Source organism: Seriola dumerili, unplaced genomic scaffold, assembly GCF_002260705.1.
Source record: "Seriola dumerili isolate Sdu_G_001 unplaced genomic scaffold, Sdu_1.0 BDQW01000040.1, whole genome shotgun sequence".
Classification (NCBI taxonomy): Eukaryota; Metazoa; Chordata; class Actinopteri; order Carangiformes; family Carangidae; genus Seriola; species Seriola dumerili.
Genome location: NW_019174295.1, coordinates 1,968,906 through 1,986,579, shown reverse-complemented (window position 1 = coordinate 1,986,579; position 17,674 = coordinate 1,968,906). Strand labels below are relative to the sequence as shown.

Here is a 17,674-nt window from a genome sequence, read left to right as displayed (position 1 = left end):
AGCTAGCCCGAGCCCAACCCGCCACCTCCATCCTGAGCGCTCCGTGGGTCCCACACAAGCGACTACTGAAGCTGGCCGCTTCTAAACTTGCGTTAAGCTACATGTTCTTCATACCACATCTATCTCGGACTTTAACGCTGCAGCAAACGAACACCTGACTGTTTGACGACAGTTTTGTGTCAACTAATGCAGATGAAGCCGGAATGCCCCACCGCACTCGGGGGTTACAGTGGTCAGGTGCACGAAACTGGGGCAATAGCTATTTAGTTTTACGAGGAGGACTGCAGCCGAGTAGAGAACTGCCTGTCGGGAATTGTGCGCGTGATTTTTTTCCAGTTCGCGCATCACCACCGACTTTTGCGCCACTGTTTTTCCTTTCTTTTCTTTTTCTAATAAAACACTGTCGCAGAGAGGATGGGAAAGGATTTACTTTCACTGATCACCGCTGTTTCTTCTAAAGGTAGGACACGCTGCGATGTGTCAGACAAGTCTCCATACATTATAGTTAATTAAGCTGCAGACTTAAGCTACAGACTGTATCTTAAACTCGTGGATTTTGCAGGGAGATGAGACGAGCTCCACTGGTTCTGCGTCAACATGGGAGACAATAAATGTACCTCAATATCTCCCGGGACAGTGTCTCTCTGAAAGCCTCTCGGGTGCTGATATTAATCTATACCATAATTCATACATAAAATAAAAAATGGGCTCTATTTTTATCACCAGTTATTTTAATTTTTATTATTTCACTGTATTTTTAAGTTGTATCATGATCAGGAAAAGGCTGCTTTAAGGGGATGCACACAACATTCAGTATCGCTTATACTAGTCCATACAGTATTTATAAGCATTTGTGGTAGTTATTAAATGGGTTTAAACTTTTTCTGTGCATTTGAATTAACCTGATGATAACTTTTTGAACGAGACTGGCTGTGCAACTGATTTCTAAAAAGTGTAATATCTGTGTTTGTCAGATCATGGTGTCTTTTGTCCTCCTAGTTGCATTTTCTCTTGTGAAAATACCACAACCCTGGTAATGTCCTGCTAAAGAATAAGCCCTTGTCTCCTTTAGGCAATATTTCTCATAGTAACAGTGATTGCTCCTGATCGCTGTTATTTTACATGGTGACATGTTATGTTTCACTGAGGCTGTGTAAGTGCACTGTTCTTTTTGATGTGGTTTGTTTAAAGACATGTCAGGCTTTGCCTCTGAGCCTTTCGGGAGCAATATTCAGTGTTTGAATGCAAACAGTTTGAGCTCAACATTGAATATGCTATCATATCCCCATGGTGATCAGCAGTGCCCCTGAAATGTCTGTAACTTTTGCCTCACAGTTCTCTGTTAGATTTTGTGTGTGCAGAGTACATGTCTCTAGCAGCACACCAACTGAATCCAGATCTGTTCTTCTTTGTTATTCTCTCCAAATATAGGGTGACTGGGTGATGGAATAGTGATGAAGGCTAATCGGTGGGGAAAAATGCTTCCTCTACCCGGCCTCTCTCTTCTTTTCCATTTTATTTCCGTCTTCCTCCTCCTCCTCCTCCTCCATTTCCCCTCAACCCGTGCCCAGTTTCTGCCAGAACCGAGGTCAGGACAAGGCCTGCTGCTCTTCACCCAGCCTGCATATAATGCTTCCATCTTTGAGAACTCTGCAACAAGAACCTATACCAGAAGTGAGGTCAAAATGGGCATCATTCTTGCTCCACCTCGGTCTTTAGACATAAAATATTCCATTTCGTCTGGAGACAACGAGGGAATCTTCCAGGCTGAGGAGTTTGTAATGGGAGATTTTTGTTTCCTCCGTATACGCACTAACGGAGGCAGTGGTGCCATATTGAATCGGGAAGTGCAGGACAATTACACACTGACAGTTAAGGCATCTGCCCCGGGAGGCCTAGAAGCCTTAGCCACTGTTTATATCAAGGTCTTGGATACCAATGATCTCCGACCTCTCTTCTCCCCAACCTCTTATTCATTCATTGTCCCTGAGAGTGCCCCTCTGGGCACCAGCATTGGACACGTAACAGCCACAGACGCTGACGTGGGCTCCAACGGGGAGTTCTACTACTTCTTTAGCAACAAAGTTGAACTCTTTGCTGTTCATCCGACCAGTGGGGTCATCACCCTGACGGGTCAGCCCAGGGTGGACAAACGAAAACGGTTTGAGCTGGAGGTGCAGGTGGTCGACCGAGGGATGAAACTCTACGGGAACAGTGGTATTAGCAGCACTGCTAGGCTGGTCCTAACCGTGGAGCGGGTTAATGAATTTGCTCCTGTTCTCAGTACAGTTGCTGTCATTCCATCATGGACGGACAAGGACCCAGTCTATGCTATCGTGACTGTGGAGGACAAAGACGAGGGGGTATCTGGGGATATTGAGTGGGTTTCCATCATTGAGGGTGACCCCTTGGAACAGTTTGTGGTTGATCGATCGCCCGTCGGGAATGAGTACAGGGTTAAAGCATCAGAATTTGTCGACTGGGATACATTCCCCTATGGCTGCAACCTAACTCTCCAGGCTAAAGACAGGGGTATACCTCCTAAGTTTTCCAATACCCAGGTTGTTCAGTTGTTATTTACAAAGCCAGACCCAGTGTTGGCAATTTTTGAGAAAGATGTTTATGTAGTCAAGCTGAGTGAAATAGCTCCCCCAGGCACTATTGTAGAGGTGGTGAAAATCTCCCAAGCTTCTCTGAGTGTCAATTATAGCTTCAGCAGCCTCTCAGATCCAATATACTTCGATATAAACCCTTCGACAGGAGTTATCACGACCACAAGGCAGCTGACAAGGATATCACAGGATTTCATGGAGATGGAGGTTGTTGATATTATCAGTCAGCAGCAAGCAAGGGTCCAAATCACCATAGAGGATGCAAATGACAATTCTCCAGTGTTCAACAGGCCGTTCTATGATATTTTAATCAACGAGAGCTTACCTATAGGCACCGTCGTTCTTGTGGTGTCTGCTGTGGATTATGATAAAGGAGAGAATGGGTATGTAACCCACACAATTGGTGGTGAGCAGTCTCTTCCATTTACCATCGACCAAGATTCAGGTGAGGTGAGGATCACGACAGACCTGGACTTTGAGTCATCAGATGATATCTATACTTTTGCAGTGCGGGCATCTGACTGGGGTTCACCCTACAGAAGGGAAAGTGAGGTTAATGTCACCGTTCGTCTGATAAATATCAATGACAACCAACCTCTTTTTGAGAGGGTTTCTTGCAGGGGTATGATAAGCCGTGATTACCCTGTCCGCCAGACTATTGTCACCTTGTCTGCTGTGGACATGGATGAGCTAGGAATGGTGATGTATAAGATAGTGTCTGGGAACGAGTTAGACTATTTTAATATAAATCCAGACTCTGGGGCTTTGTCACTGAAAAGGTCGTTAGCAGCGGATAATTTAAAAAACGGGATATTCAACCTTAAAGTGGTTGCAACAGATGGAGAATTGTTCTCTGATCCCACATTTGTGAATGTATCTGTGGTGAGGGGTAGGGTGCCACACAGGGGGTTCAACTGCAGAGAGACCAGGGTAGCCCAGCTGTTGGCGGAGAAAATGCTCTCAAAGGCGTCCGCCATGGCTAGACCAAGACCAGATGAGAGATATACAGACCTTTTCTCTATGAACAAACAGGCCCCACAGTTTGAAGCCTTGCCTACTAGTATTTTAGTGAGGGAAGACCTCATTGCTGGTGCTAGTGTATTTCAGGTGCGAGCACGAGATGGTGACACTGGCTTCAATGGCCGTGTCCTCTTTTCCATATCTGATGGTAACAAAGAAAACTGCTTCAATATCAACATGGAGACAGGGTTGATAACTGTATTGCAGCCACTTGACCGTGAGCGAGTGGATCGTTACTTCCTTAATATCACCATCTATGATCAGGGTGTCCCTCAGATGTCCAGCTGGAGACTGCTCACTGTGATCGTCGAGGATGCAAATGACAATGACCCAGAGTTTTATCAGGACAGCTTCTCTGCTCTTGTTTCAGAAAACTCGGCCGTTGGTATGGAAGTTGTTTCTATCACGGCATTTGATAGAGACATGGGTCAAAATGGACAGCTCTCCTACGTAATGCTGACCAGTGTCCCTCAGTTTGGTATAGACAGTGAAACTGGTAGTGTGTTTGTTGCGAGCTCCTTGGACAGAGAGACAATCCCAGTGTTCACATTGAAGGTTGAAGTGAGAGACAAGGCCGAAAGAGGCACTCGAAGGTCGTCAGTGACTACTCTTAGCATAATACTGGAGGATGTTAATGATTGCGCCCCAGCTTTCATCCCTAGCAGCTATAGTGCTCGAGTACTAGAGGACCTCCCACCAGGGGCTGTGATTACCTGGGTGCAGGCTCTGGACCCAGACATTGGTCCCGGTGGACAGGTCCGATACTCCTTGATTAATGACTTCAATGGCACTTTTGAGGTAGGTGATGTCACCATTTGTATTCTCCTTACTGTTACATATGCTGATTCTTTTTTAATTGTCAATTTATAATGTGTGGTTTTGTAATGCTTTGTACAGATCAACGCTGTGAGTGGGGTGTTGAGGATTAGAAAGGAACTGGACTTTGAGAAACAACAGTTTTTCAACCTGACAGTACTTGCTGAGGACCGGGGCGTACCTAGCCTCAGAAGTGAGACGTTTGTGGAGGTGGAGGTGGGTAACATACACATACACACACACACTCATGGGCGTAGATTTTGTTTAAACGTGTGTGTGTGTGTGTGTGTGTGTGTCTGTGTGTGTGTGTGGGGGGGTATAATGCAGGAGGGCTCTCAAAAAGCGCAGATAATGCTGGATTAGCTTCGCTGCTGCTATCTAATCGAGCTAGCAAGCTTTTAAGGGCAGGCAACATAACCTTAAGATTGGTTAGCAAACTAGCAAACACTTTTAAAAGTAAACTAAAAGTAAAAATACATGACCTAGAGGCTCACAGGTTTGTTGGCTTCTGAGAAAAATGTCCTAATATCGGACCTCCTCCTCCTCCTCCTCCTCCTCTTCCCTTGTGACTCCTCCATGGTTATCAACCTGCCTGAATTCGCACGGTGCCAGAAGAGAGAAGGAGATGCTGTACTGCTGCTGACTGAGAAAACAACACTGTGTTTGTGTGTATGCCTGTGGGTGTGTGTGTGTGTGTGTGTGTGTGTGTGTGTGGGTGTGTGTGGTGGGGATAATTACATTTGCCACAAAAGATTCAAAAGATTCAGTGGTTGTATGAGCTCTTAATTCATATTCATATTTTGGGAGTAAAAACAGAACCAGCGCTGAAGAAAAAAGACCTGTCAGAGGCATTGTTGCGTCAGTGAGTAAGGTTATAGCAGTCTACGCCTTTACACACACACAACACACACAAACGAACTTTGCATCAGAATAAATTCTAATGATCAGTTTCATCAGTAAGGAATTAGCATTGACAGTTTTGTTATTAATGCTCCACACATTTTTATTCTCAGGGTAGAAAGCCTGGGTAACAGCATTTGGATCATGGTGCACTAAAACTTCCCAGTCCAACCCACAGCAATGAAATAAAATGACTGTTAAAGGAGAAGTTGCCTGACAATTCAGTTCAATTCAATTCAGTTAAAGGCAATATCGGTATATTGATTTAATGACATTCTGTTCACAGTCATGCTGTATACTACACATATGTATATCTTCACTCAGTTTTCAATCAAAATTAAAGTGAACCTTTAAATTTCTTCAGGTGGTGGATGTCAATGAGAATTTGTATGCACCCTACTTCCCGGACTTTGCTGTGAGAGGCTCAGTGAAGGAGAACTCTCGTGCAGGCACAAGCGTCCTGACAGTCAGCGCTAAGGATGACGACAAGGGACGAGATGGTGTATTGAGGTACTCTGTCAGAGGAGGCAGCGGACTCGGCACTTTCACCATTGACGAAGACACAGGTGTGACACAAGATCGATTTTGAAGCCTATTTATGTAAAGTGAAAATCCAATAATGTAAAGTGCCATGCTTGGAATATCAACATCTAAATCTATTGCTAATCATTGCATTTTATTGGAAATCTTATCATTTCTTTGCTATTAGCGATGATCACGTGTAGTAGTTGTTGCTCAACTCTCAGTTTTTTTAAAAAATTTGTGCTTCTGTCACAATGTAGATTTGCATTGCAAGTGATAGAAAGAGAGACAAAGCATCACCAGTTGCATTCTTTTTGATGTGATTTTGTATGTGTGCATTGGAGAGAGAGAGGAGAAGTGAGTGCGAGGTACATTCAGAGTCAGTGTGTTGATGGGGCCTCACGTGGGAGCTGTGTACTGGGAGATCATTACTGTAATGAGGGCAGCATGGCAGCAATGTTGGCTGGGCCTCAGGCCGCTCAGTACGACTGATCCAGTGCTGTGTGGATAACATTGATCAAGGCTCTCCTGCACAGCAGCCCCATCCTCTCCAAGTGTAGTGAAATCACTGTGACTTATTTAAGGAGACCTGATCCAAAAAAAGCATGTAGTTGTCTCCAACTGTCCTGCAGTGTCTAACTGCAGCTGAAAACATGTTGATCCAAACAGGAAGCAGTGACTCACTCAGCCAGGGAGAAAATGAATCAAAATAGGACAGTTCATATTAGTTCATATTGGCTCATATACAGAATAAAAAGTCAACTATATGTGGTATAGGCACACACACACACACACACACACACACACACACACACACACACACACACACACACACACACACACACACACACACACACACACATATATATCTATATGCAATAATATGGCCAGCTGGATAATACCTTGGCATTTGCTGTATTTCCATCAGAGAAATAGGACTTTTGTGAGCAAAGAGATATTGGCTTGAATCTGAGACCTTCTCATTGACAGCTCTGCAAATACGAATGTAGAAAAGTGTGTATATCTGAAATTTCCATGGGAACTGAAGTAAGTGTGACTGGTGTGGCTGAGAACTATTGCTTTCTCATCAAGGCTTGTTGAAGTCTCCGTCTCTATCCATGGTGCTGAAGCTGTTAAACCTAATCTTTCGCTGTCTCTGTCTCTCTCCGTGGTGCTGAAACATTCAAACTTTGAGCTCCAAAATCTGTCCCTCACTAAGTCATTCTCTATTCCCTGCATAGTACTGTAGGGTACAAGGGTACACCATAGTGAATAGTGAATAGTATAAACAAGCAAAGCTGAGAACTCTGTGGATTTTTAAAGCTTGAAGTGCACGTCACTATTTCACTGCTCTAGTCTCCAATATGTCACAGTTCTGCCTGCTAAGAGTCTCTACTGAAATGTAACCAGATAAACTGCATTACAGTGCTGATCATAATAAGTATTTTATTGACAATTTCTCCACTCATTACTCACTAATTTAATTAATTCAAATGCAGTTTCATTCATGTTTATTAATTTGTTCCATGAGAGTGTGTTAAAGATTATTTGCTTTTCTTCTTCACTTTGGAAGCTTTCTATTGTCTCTAGTGGCTACTTAAAATGAAGGAACAGCTTTTCCAGTAATCACAGTTTTTTATTGCATTTCATACCATCCATATTTTCATTATGACTAGTAAAACTTTGTTGCTTAAATAAAATTCTTAGTTTTAATCAAACCTTAAATTATTATTAACCATTACATCTTAATTAATAGGCAGAAAGTATGGACAGACCTTAAACCCAAACTTTGGCACTAGCAGTTTTATAATTAGAACAATAAACTATAGTAGGGCAACTAGTTGAATCAATTATCAATAGCAACTAGCAGAGTAATGACTAGTGGCTAAGAATAAGCATAAAATAAGCATAGTTTAGTTACTTTTAGCCACTGGAGTTTATTTTAGAGCTCAGTTTTGGGAAAGAAAAGACGCTGTTCCTCTTCTGGCCTTTCTTTCACCTCTTGTCACACTGGTCCCTACTGTACATGACTCGCACTAGAGCCCTGTATTGACCTTTAACTAGGCTAATTAGTATTGACTGTAGTGGAGAGAGAAAGCGAGAGAGGAACAGATGGACAGGACAGAGAGAATGTCTCTTTCCCTTCACTCTCTCTGTATCTCTGTGTCTTCATATAACTTTGCATATGTATACATAATAACCTCTGCATGGTGTATATACTCGCTCATAGGCAAAATGGTGTACAGTACATACACAGATCCCCACAGGATTCTGTAATAGTGATTGGCGCTTTTATTCACTTCAGTATTATAACCTCAGTAACGAGCATCAGAGCTAGTGAGAAAGTTTATTGAGCGCAGATTTTCCAGGGGAAATCAGAGTGCTTGTTGGAGCAGAAAGTGAAGGGAGAGGGGAGTGGAAGCGAAGCGAGGAGAGGAAGGAAGAGGATGCAGGGGAGTCTGGAGTAGATAAAAAGTGTCAGAAGAAAATACTGCTCCCTTCCTCACAGACATTTTTAGATTTTTTTTTTTTTTTTTGCTTTTGGGAAGTTTGTTTGTGAGCTGTAGCTTTTGTTACAATTTTTTTTCCTAATGTAATAAGCAAGTGAAAAGTCATTTTGCTACCAGATAAGGGGAAACTGTAAGCACCTGCCAAGTTTTCACTCTCATCAAAGTGCTTCATTTCATCTTGACGCGTAGAAGTCAATGTTGTCAGGCGCGGACACAGTAGCACCAGCTCTGTCCTCCCGCCATGCATTTAGCTGCCATGTTGAGTGGCTCTGCTCTGACTGCTTGTCAATCTGTGGCTCTAAGTGCCAAAACTAAGTATGGGTAGAGAAAGTTAGACAGACAGTGAGATGGAGTAAAAGGGACAGAGAGAATGAGAGAAAAGAGTGAGAAATCCATTTTGTTTAGCCTGCCTTAATGTACGGCTTTGCTTCCCTTGTAGTCTGCAAATTGTCTCTGTGATGGTGATGCATCATGTACAGTCCATGACACCCGTATTGTCTGTCATATCTGTCCCCTTTTCCCACATTTTATATTTAGATGTCTGAGATGACTCACACCTATGTGGATGGAAAGTACAGGGGCTATCTATCAGAGAAGAAGTCGGATCTTCTCTGGCTTAAATCCATAGCTCTCCCGCACTTTGAACAGAAATTGGTATTCTTGTCATTGGTTAGGGGGGAAAGCAAGCCCTGCAATTTCTCATTGGGCAGCTGTCAGAAGCCCTTGCTCCTCTATTAGTGGGTGTGCAGGCGCCAGGATTTGTCACAGTCAGGATAAAGCATTCTTTGAATTACAGGCAAACACACTTTTTAAGACGTCATCTACTACGCATTTGTTGTAAAAAATTAGCCGGCTGTATTTTTTTTGATGTCCTCTTTTCTGCCTCACACAGAGCTGTTCAGTTGTCTGGAGATGTACGCAGTATTTTCTTATCAATCTCGGGATTGAGTATTTGATATGATAGTGGCATTAATTAGATAGTGGGTGCCCAAAACCTGTTTCTCAGGAACGGGTAAGTTGAGTAGACGTGACAGATGGATGTAAACCTGAGTGTACTGTGAACTTCTAGATTAGAAAATATGCCATGACCCTTCAGTATTTTGTTCACTCTTTGAAGTGTGTTATTTATGGTGAGAATGGATGCTGTCAAGTCAGATTTATATTGAATTCACTGAATACTGCCTGTCGGTCTTAAAGTTCAAAGAGCTTTTGAAACAGCCAGCTCTGTTTTCCTCGTCTCTGTGTCGAGCAATCTGACAGAGATGAGATGTGGTTTGAAAAGGACATGGTCAAGGACGATAGAGCAAGGATGTGTTTCGGCAAACACTCTTACTATGCATTGTGCGTGCCCTGGGCAGCTGCTTACTCATAATCTGACATATACACACACGCTTTCTGGTGATAAGGTAACACCTTCGGCTTGGAGCTGAGGACTGATTCCGTATACTAAAAGGCCACACAGTCACACCTCAAGTCACTGATTTGTATGCTTGTGTGACTTATCGCATGGGCATGTGAGGTTTTTTTCGGAGTGAAAGGCCAAGTCATGGAACAGCTGACATCTACTATATGACGGGAAAACAAGTTAATTTCTCCAACAGCACAAACAAATTGATAAATGTATGAAAAGATCAATCTTTGAGTTTTTTTAATCTATATTGGAAGGATTGTTGATATTGAACCTGTCCGCAGCTTCTGCGCTTAGAGGATTTTCACCGAACAAAATATTTGGATGATAGTTTTTCTTTCTTTTTTTTTATATCCTGAAAAAATATTTTTAACAGGGTGGCCAAGGTTAGGCATGGAGTCTAGCAAGAGTGGCACTGGGCATGTTTACCCAAGGGGCGTGGCATTTGGGGCTGAACTGTCTTGGCCCTTTCCGCCTCCCTGGAGTCACAGACACAGGTCTTCATTTGTTTTGGTCAAATTAAAAGAATCCCCCTATATGGTGTTGTTCCTGCACTACATGGCTCTGGAAACACAGTGTTTGATGAAATGTGTTGCCTGTGTATCTATCTTGATGCTCTCACTTCTCAAGTGGAACAGAGTGAAAACACCCAGACTCTGATGTTGACTTACCTTCTGACTCGACTTGCTGACTGCTCTGTGGGTTTGTAACACAACAGTTATTTTGCCATGGCGGCAATGTGGTTGAAATTGAGTTGTTGCAAACTTAGTGTGTAAGTGTGGGTTTGGCAAGTCCCCCCAACCAACACCAAAGATTACTCCTGAAACTACTACCACTACCTCTGATACTGATTCTAATGGTAACACTAACACAGATTAAGTCTTTGCAAAGGCCCAAAAATGCACACGGAAGACAATAAACTCACTAACGTCATCAACATCAACCAATTTCACTATGAAAAGACAACATGCAAAAAAAAAAAAAGAAATTGTATTGCAGTCATGATTATAGTGTAGAGTCTTTCACTGAAAAAATAAATAAATAAAAGCATTTCTGTCGCACCACAATGCTGCATTTATGGTATGCTGTGATACATTTTACCTTTATCAAAAAAATTGCAGCTCCTGCAATTTGGATATTGCACTTAGCCATATTGCGATTTCGATAATATTTTGATCAATTGTTCAGCCCTAATAAAAAAGTCTAATTGCAGTGTTAAGGTTTAGGTAAGCGTAAAAAGAGCCAGAGTAAATGTTCAGCTGCTGACACATTCAGTCTGAGCCCTGTCTAGCATTTGGTGTGGGTTAATTGTTTGTGTACTCAAGCACAGATTCATGAAGTCTGCAAGCTTTAACAAACACATCCTGTATATCTTAGCGCCTACTGAGTTGCTGCAACTTAGTGGAAATCACAGAGTCATATGTTGGGAGTATCTGCCTCTTAGATCTGATGGAATTTTGTGTGCACTGAGCTGAAATGCATCAACTGCATCAGTTCAGTCTATTTATTCCTACCTGAATACACCTTATTTTATGTTGATAGAAATGATACAGCCATATGTATATATGTATGTAACTCTGCTCTGTATTTATATGTGTGTGTGTGTGTGATATATATATATATATATATATATATGTATATATATATATATATAAATTTCATTTTTTTTTATAAACTGTGTGACACCTTGCTCCATTGTGCTTGTGGTGATCCATAGACATGACATAAATTGACCCTAAAACTTAGAATGGGAACTCACGTCTGAGGGTGTGTGTCATTTGTCTAGTGTTCACATGAACAGTCCTGCATGACTGATTTTAAAAAAAGAGGTACAGATGTGTCATCCATTGTGAGCGTTCTCTTTGTCCCTCCAGAGGTCACCAGAGCTGTCGGCCACTCATCTTCCTTAAGGCCACTAAACACACGCCAGTCAATGTGCGTGAGTGTCTGGGTGTCTGTGTGTGTCTTTATTGTTGTAGGGCAGTTCAGGGTACGTTTAGCACTAAGCAAATAGCAGCGGGAGCAGTTTGGTCAGCTGTGATTAGCTGTAGAGAAGCTGAAACATTGAAGGTGACTACAGCGGCGCCACTAATGCCTGTGAATGTCACTGAAGCCAGGACACAAAGTTTACTCTAAATTTATGTCTTTGCCTCTGGAAACTTGGTATTCAAAGACTTTCCTCATGAGATCTTTTAGGGTTGTATTCTAGTGATGACACCCGGACTGCCCCTACACACACGCTGACACACACACACTCACACGCCTAATAGATATGTATTCTCAAGCTCAAGTAACAACCACATTAATCTTTCTCTCCGCTTCAACAGGCGTGATTTACACTGCTGGTATCCTGGACTGTGAGACCAAAGACTCCTACTGGCTGACAGTCTACGCCACAGACAGAGGGGTTACACCCCTGTCAGCCTCTATTGAAGTCTTCATCCAGGTACGCACTTTCTGCTGCCAATATGCACATTATACTATGCATGCATAAGAGGCCTCATACTGAAGAAATATCTTTTGATTTTTTGCATGCATTAGCTTGAAATGCCAAGTAGCAGTTTGCGGTGTAAGACATGGCTGCTTTCACTTTGGTGCCATGTCTGATAAAGATTCATCAGTGGAACCTTAATCACTCACAAAAATACAACAGCCTTGTGCTTAAAGTGGCAATAGACAACTTTCACCCCCAGCGTTTCCAATTGGTATTAATGTTGGTGCCACTGGCAAGATGAATGTAATAGGTTTCACCACTGCTCATTTTAGAAGGGTCATCGCTAGGAAATGTGTTATTTGTTTAGATTATCAACCAGACAATGTATCGTTTGTTTCTGGCTGCTAGCCCTGGTGTTAGCAACATGGCTACCGCTATCAGCCTGGCTACTCTCCAAAGCAAGAAACAACTGGAAGAATGCCAATTTGAATTAGAAACCCAGGTCTCAGTGCTAAAGCTAAAGCGATAAAGGCAGAGTAAAACACCTAGTTGAATTTATAAGTTACTGATAATTTACGAAGCCAGTAGAAATTCTGATAACTGAATGTCAGTTTTGAACCGTATGAAGTCATGCATAGTCAGACTGACCATAGTGACTGCCTGCAACCTGACCTGTGGGCTGCCGCATTGATGAGCCAGCGGACAGTAAAAAAATCCATAAAATCAATCCCAGCTGATAAGTGGGGGGCTGAATTTCTGTCCTAGTCTGACCAAGGTTCACTCTTGTTTTACCTTGGCTTCTCTCCCTTCACGTCTTTACCTACTCTACCTCCTTCGACAATGGGGCTTTTTTGATTTTGCTGGGCAGGTTTTCTGTAGTTGCTCCGCTTGTCCCACTTGTTCAACTGCCATTTGCACTACCTGGGAAAAGCTAGTGATAACTACTAATAGCTACCGCAGAAAACAAAAGCACTATCCTCTTTCTGTTTTGGTTGTGCAGTGGCAGGTGCACTTCCTTCGTGCCGTAAATCAAGCCTTCATTTTTCCACGAGTTTTCATACCCAGTGGCAGAAAGACTTGCATAGTGAAAGCGAGGCTTAGAGGGAACCAATCTAAATGCAGATGGTGTCATTATTCTGTAGCCATTACATTGTGCAGTCAACATTTTCTTTAATATATTTAGTAGTAACTGCAAATTACAGGCAGTTGAATTCTGAATTTGTCCCCAAAAAATGTACCAGTAGTAGTAGCTAAATATGAAATAGCCAGAATCTACTGTGGAGTACTAATTGCACTAATTGGCCTTTGCACACCAAGCCATACTCCAGGGTTTACACAGCAGCTTCCCAGGAATCACACTCTGCAAAGGAGCATAAATTTTTTAAAGCGTTCATTCAAGTCCACAGGGAGCTGATTGTTTGATACTTGAAAGATAGTTTGGATGGAGAACTCCTCACTTAATGGTGCATTAATTATTTCCACCATATCCCACCACATTTATATCACAAAGGATTCAGTTTTATGTCTACTCCGCTCTTACTTTATATTTATTATATATACCACACTTGTACACCCAGCACTCCTATCGTCATTCAGTTTTCAAGCATCTTCAAACAACTTCTCACGTCTTTCTTCTCCAGAAAATGATGACATTTTATTACGAGGTGCTGCCAACAGATTAGCGTCTCTGTCTGTATCTGTCAACATGTAACTGCAGGCCAGTTTTGACATGTTTATTGTATATTACTGTTGAGTGTCACATCCAAAGTAACATTGTGACGCTAAAGCATGAGCGTGTTCCTCTCTGACATGCTAACGATGTTCAGTGCAGTGTTCAGTCTGTAAGAGAGAAGGCACAATGGCAGGAATTCTCTGCTTCATCGTCGGTTTTATTTGGCACCAAGTAATCCACTGTCTAAACACTCTAATACACACATCGCTGCTACAGCTCTGCTCTCCCTTTGGGGGAGAGTTCAGCGGCGTATGAAAAAACAAACAGCCTTTTCCTGGCTTCGGGATATTCAGGTGCGGTGTGTGATCGGGTGCTTTACTCTCTGCCTCTTTATCACAGACGGAAATAGGGAGATTAATCAGGCACAGGTGCTCCTCATTCACCGGCTGAACCATCTTGGCTCTCGGTGCCTCCCAGCAAACACTCAATCAACGCTCTGTTTGCCATAAATATTCGAGATCTACGCCTTAAGAAGGGGAAATTAATTTGCAGTGCATTTAAAGTGTGACATCTATGACATTTTCTGGTAAATAAATTTCCATTTTTTGATTGATAACAGATCAACTTCCCAAACACCAGTCCACGCTGCATCTCATCAGCTGCTTGATTAACAAAGATATTTAAATCTGCAGATGGATTGTCCTCACAGCATCGCCACACATGCTGATTTAGAAGGTTGTGTTTTTATCAACGCGTCTGCTGCCAGTTCTGATCCATCTCAGATAGAGAGGGCAGTTAGAATAGATTAAAAGAAACAACACTGCTTTCTCTCCCTTTCTCTTCTCCACTTTGTTTCCTCTCCCCTCTTTCGCTCCCAGGTGGAGGACGTCAATGACAATGCTCCCCTCACCTCGGATCCAATCTACCACCCAGTCGTGATGGAGAACTCTCCAAAGGATGTGTCAGTCATCCACATCCAGGCGCAGGACCCCGACCTCACTGCCACACCCAGTCGTCTGAGTTATCGTATCACTGCCGGCAACCCGCAGAATTTCTTCTCTATCAACCCCAAAACAGGTAAAACTCACAAACAGACACGATTGTCATTGAAATATTATCTTGGTAGAATAATGTGGTAGATTAAAGGCATAATTAGTAATATATCCCTTTAAACAACAAATAATTACCCCAGACGTTTGTGTTTATATGTTTGCGTGACTCTGAAATGACTCAGATTTTCTTTCATCATGCACCTCCTACTTCATTCACTCAATAAAAGGCTTTGGTTCCCACACAACAAATTAAAGAGACTTTTGTGCCCACACAGTCAAACATCTAGGACACTGATGAGCCGTGCAGACAATCTTCTTTGCACCCTTAACCAAATATTACTACCAGCCTTCTTTAGGGGTGTAAGCTCTTTGCGGGAAATTAGTGCATTGAGTTTTTATTAAGCCACTGTGTGGGTGAATATCGTCTAATCATGACCGAGGTTTACATTAGTCAGAGCAATTTTCTTTCCCATTACCTATGTTTCTGATAGGAGGGCCACATGGCATATTTCTATGTATTCTGTGACATGAAAAAAAAAAAAATCATGCTTTTCTATGAAAGTAAAAAAAAAAAAAAAAATCTAAAGGGAAAAAGCAAAGCTGAAGCTGGCAAAAAGGTTTCTGGAGTATTAGCTGGGATTTGGATTTAGGTTTTTATTCAGAAAATACTGCCAACTACCATAAGCCCCCTCTACTACATATGGGATCAAGATCGGGCCTTAAAGAGTCTGAGCTTATGAAAATGATATTCTGACAGCCTGTGGTTATTCGTTGTGTTTGGTGAGCCTGTGGAAAAATACTGCAGGGGAGACATAAGTGCAAAATGATAAAATTTGCACACTGTCCTTGATCCATGCAGCAATTTTAATTTCTCGTGCACATGCAAAAATACCTGCCTTTGTCTGGGAAAGAAACTTGAAGGAAAAACTATCTGTCTGATTTACATTTTAGGCAGTAGGTATCTCTCCCTTTGTCTAACTGTATTGAGCTGTAAAGACGGGATCAGAATTTAGTGACGGTTCAGTGTATTTTGAAAGAGTGCACTGATTTTGCATAGCACTCCTACATTGTCGGAGTCAGTGGAAAATCATGATTAAAACTGATGCAGCAGAACCAGAGATGCTGTTTTTTTTAGTCCATGCATTCTTCTTCCTCGTTAAAACCTTCCAACTAAATTACTCAGTTTGTGAGTGTATTTTTAAAGGTCCCATATTGTATAAAGGTAGATGTCCATGTGTTGTTTGATTATAAAACAGGTCTAGATTCTACATTAATACTGTGAAAGCATCAAAGCACTCAGTCTACAGAGAAATGAACACAGCCTGTATTCAGAAACTGAGCCTTAAAATGAGCCGTCAGAACTTCAGTAAATTAAAACAGTAAACAAAGCAGTCCCCGCCCGAAGCCCCGCCCACCTGGACCCACCATCCAACCTTGTAGGATTTGGTTTCTCTGAGTGTTTACCTGAAATCTGCTATATTTCTATTTGATCACTCAGAAAACAGTCAGCCACCATAAAAGTATAAAATATAAGAGTGCACTGATTTAGCATTGCACTCCTAGTAGCTGGCTACAGCTACAGCTACAACTAACACAGCTACAGGTTTACAACATAAAATATAATTGTATACCCCCAGATTTTTTTAATCTTCAAACTTGTAGTTTTCAGATCAAACCAACGCAATTCATCAAACGTGGTGCAGCTTCTTCTGGAGTCACAAAAGGTTTTATACAACTTTTTTTCACACATGCATTAGTATTCCACAAGAGCTGTAAGTTCCCCCTTTCAACATCAGTGGAACTAGATAACATTGGAACAATGTAATTTGTGCGTATTGTGCATATTTTGTTTATAGATTCTCAAAATGAATCTCGAGCCGTATCTTTTCTGTTCATCTGTAAATTTCATGTGACGCAAATTTCACATTTGAATTTCCTCATACATTTTTTTAAGAGTCTTGCGAAAGACGATATACAGCTGCTGCCTGTGAACTGAATATCATCTCACAACATTATGCCTGAACATCATTTCAAAACTCTGAATCTTTTAGACCCTGTGTAACAGACAGGATCTCTTTTAGAGCCTGTCTTGATCCCATGCTTTTCCCAGTCTTGGCGTACCATGAAAATATATATTTTTTTTAAGTCTTATTTTTCAAGTGATTTTGATTAATTGACAAAATGTCCATGTTTTAAATCAGGGGAATTGTCTCGGAAGACAAACATTATTATTAAAGCAAATAAATTCAGACGTGTTTCAGTTTTGGCTGTCTAGTTTGAAGTCTAGGGAGGTCCCTGTGCATTTTGAGTACAAGCTTTGCTTGAAGCTTCCATTAAAGAATTATTGAAGAGGTGAAATGTTTTATTCAAATCCAGTTGAAAAAAAAAATCATTGTGAAGTCTTTTCTGTCTCTGCCCTAGATAAAGTTATGAGTTTTCCAGTAAACAACAAAAGGCAAATATGCACATTTCGGCTGTTACAGGGACCTGTATTCCAATTCAAAGAAATGTCAATGTAATGATCAAAAACTGATGGCCTGTGTGTAATATGCAGCATGTCAGCTATCAAGCTTATAGAGGAAGGAACTCCCTAATGGAGTGCTGTTGCATGTTCACTCTGGTTGTGAATCAAAGTGGGTATTTCCATTTCTCGTCCTCTGTTCCTCCCTGAATTCGCTTTTGTGCAGTGTAGCATCACGGATAGATAATACGGACACGACTGGGCTGA

At 41.8% G+C, this 17,674-nt stretch overlaps 1 protein-coding gene across 1 annotated transcript in view; it reads left to right on the top strand.

The window, feature by feature from the left end:
• Positions 1–203: 203 nt before the first annotated feature.
• The window catches only part of LOC111217008 (protocadherin Fat 3-like), a 69,741-nt gene continuing 52,270 nt past the window's right edge, over positions 204–17,674 (top strand). Inside the window, exons 1-6 of the mRNA XM_022738693.1 lie at positions 204–237; positions 1,582–4,430; positions 4,530–4,664; positions 5,713–5,914; positions 12,116–12,234; positions 14,773–14,971. Coding sequence (XP_022594414.1) covers positions 204–237; positions 1,582–4,430; positions 4,530–4,664; positions 5,713–5,914; positions 12,116–12,234; positions 14,773–14,971 — 3,538 coding nt within the window. The remainder of the gene's footprint in view (positions 238–1,581; positions 4,431–4,529; positions 4,665–5,712; positions 5,915–12,115; positions 12,235–14,772; positions 14,972–17,674) is intronic.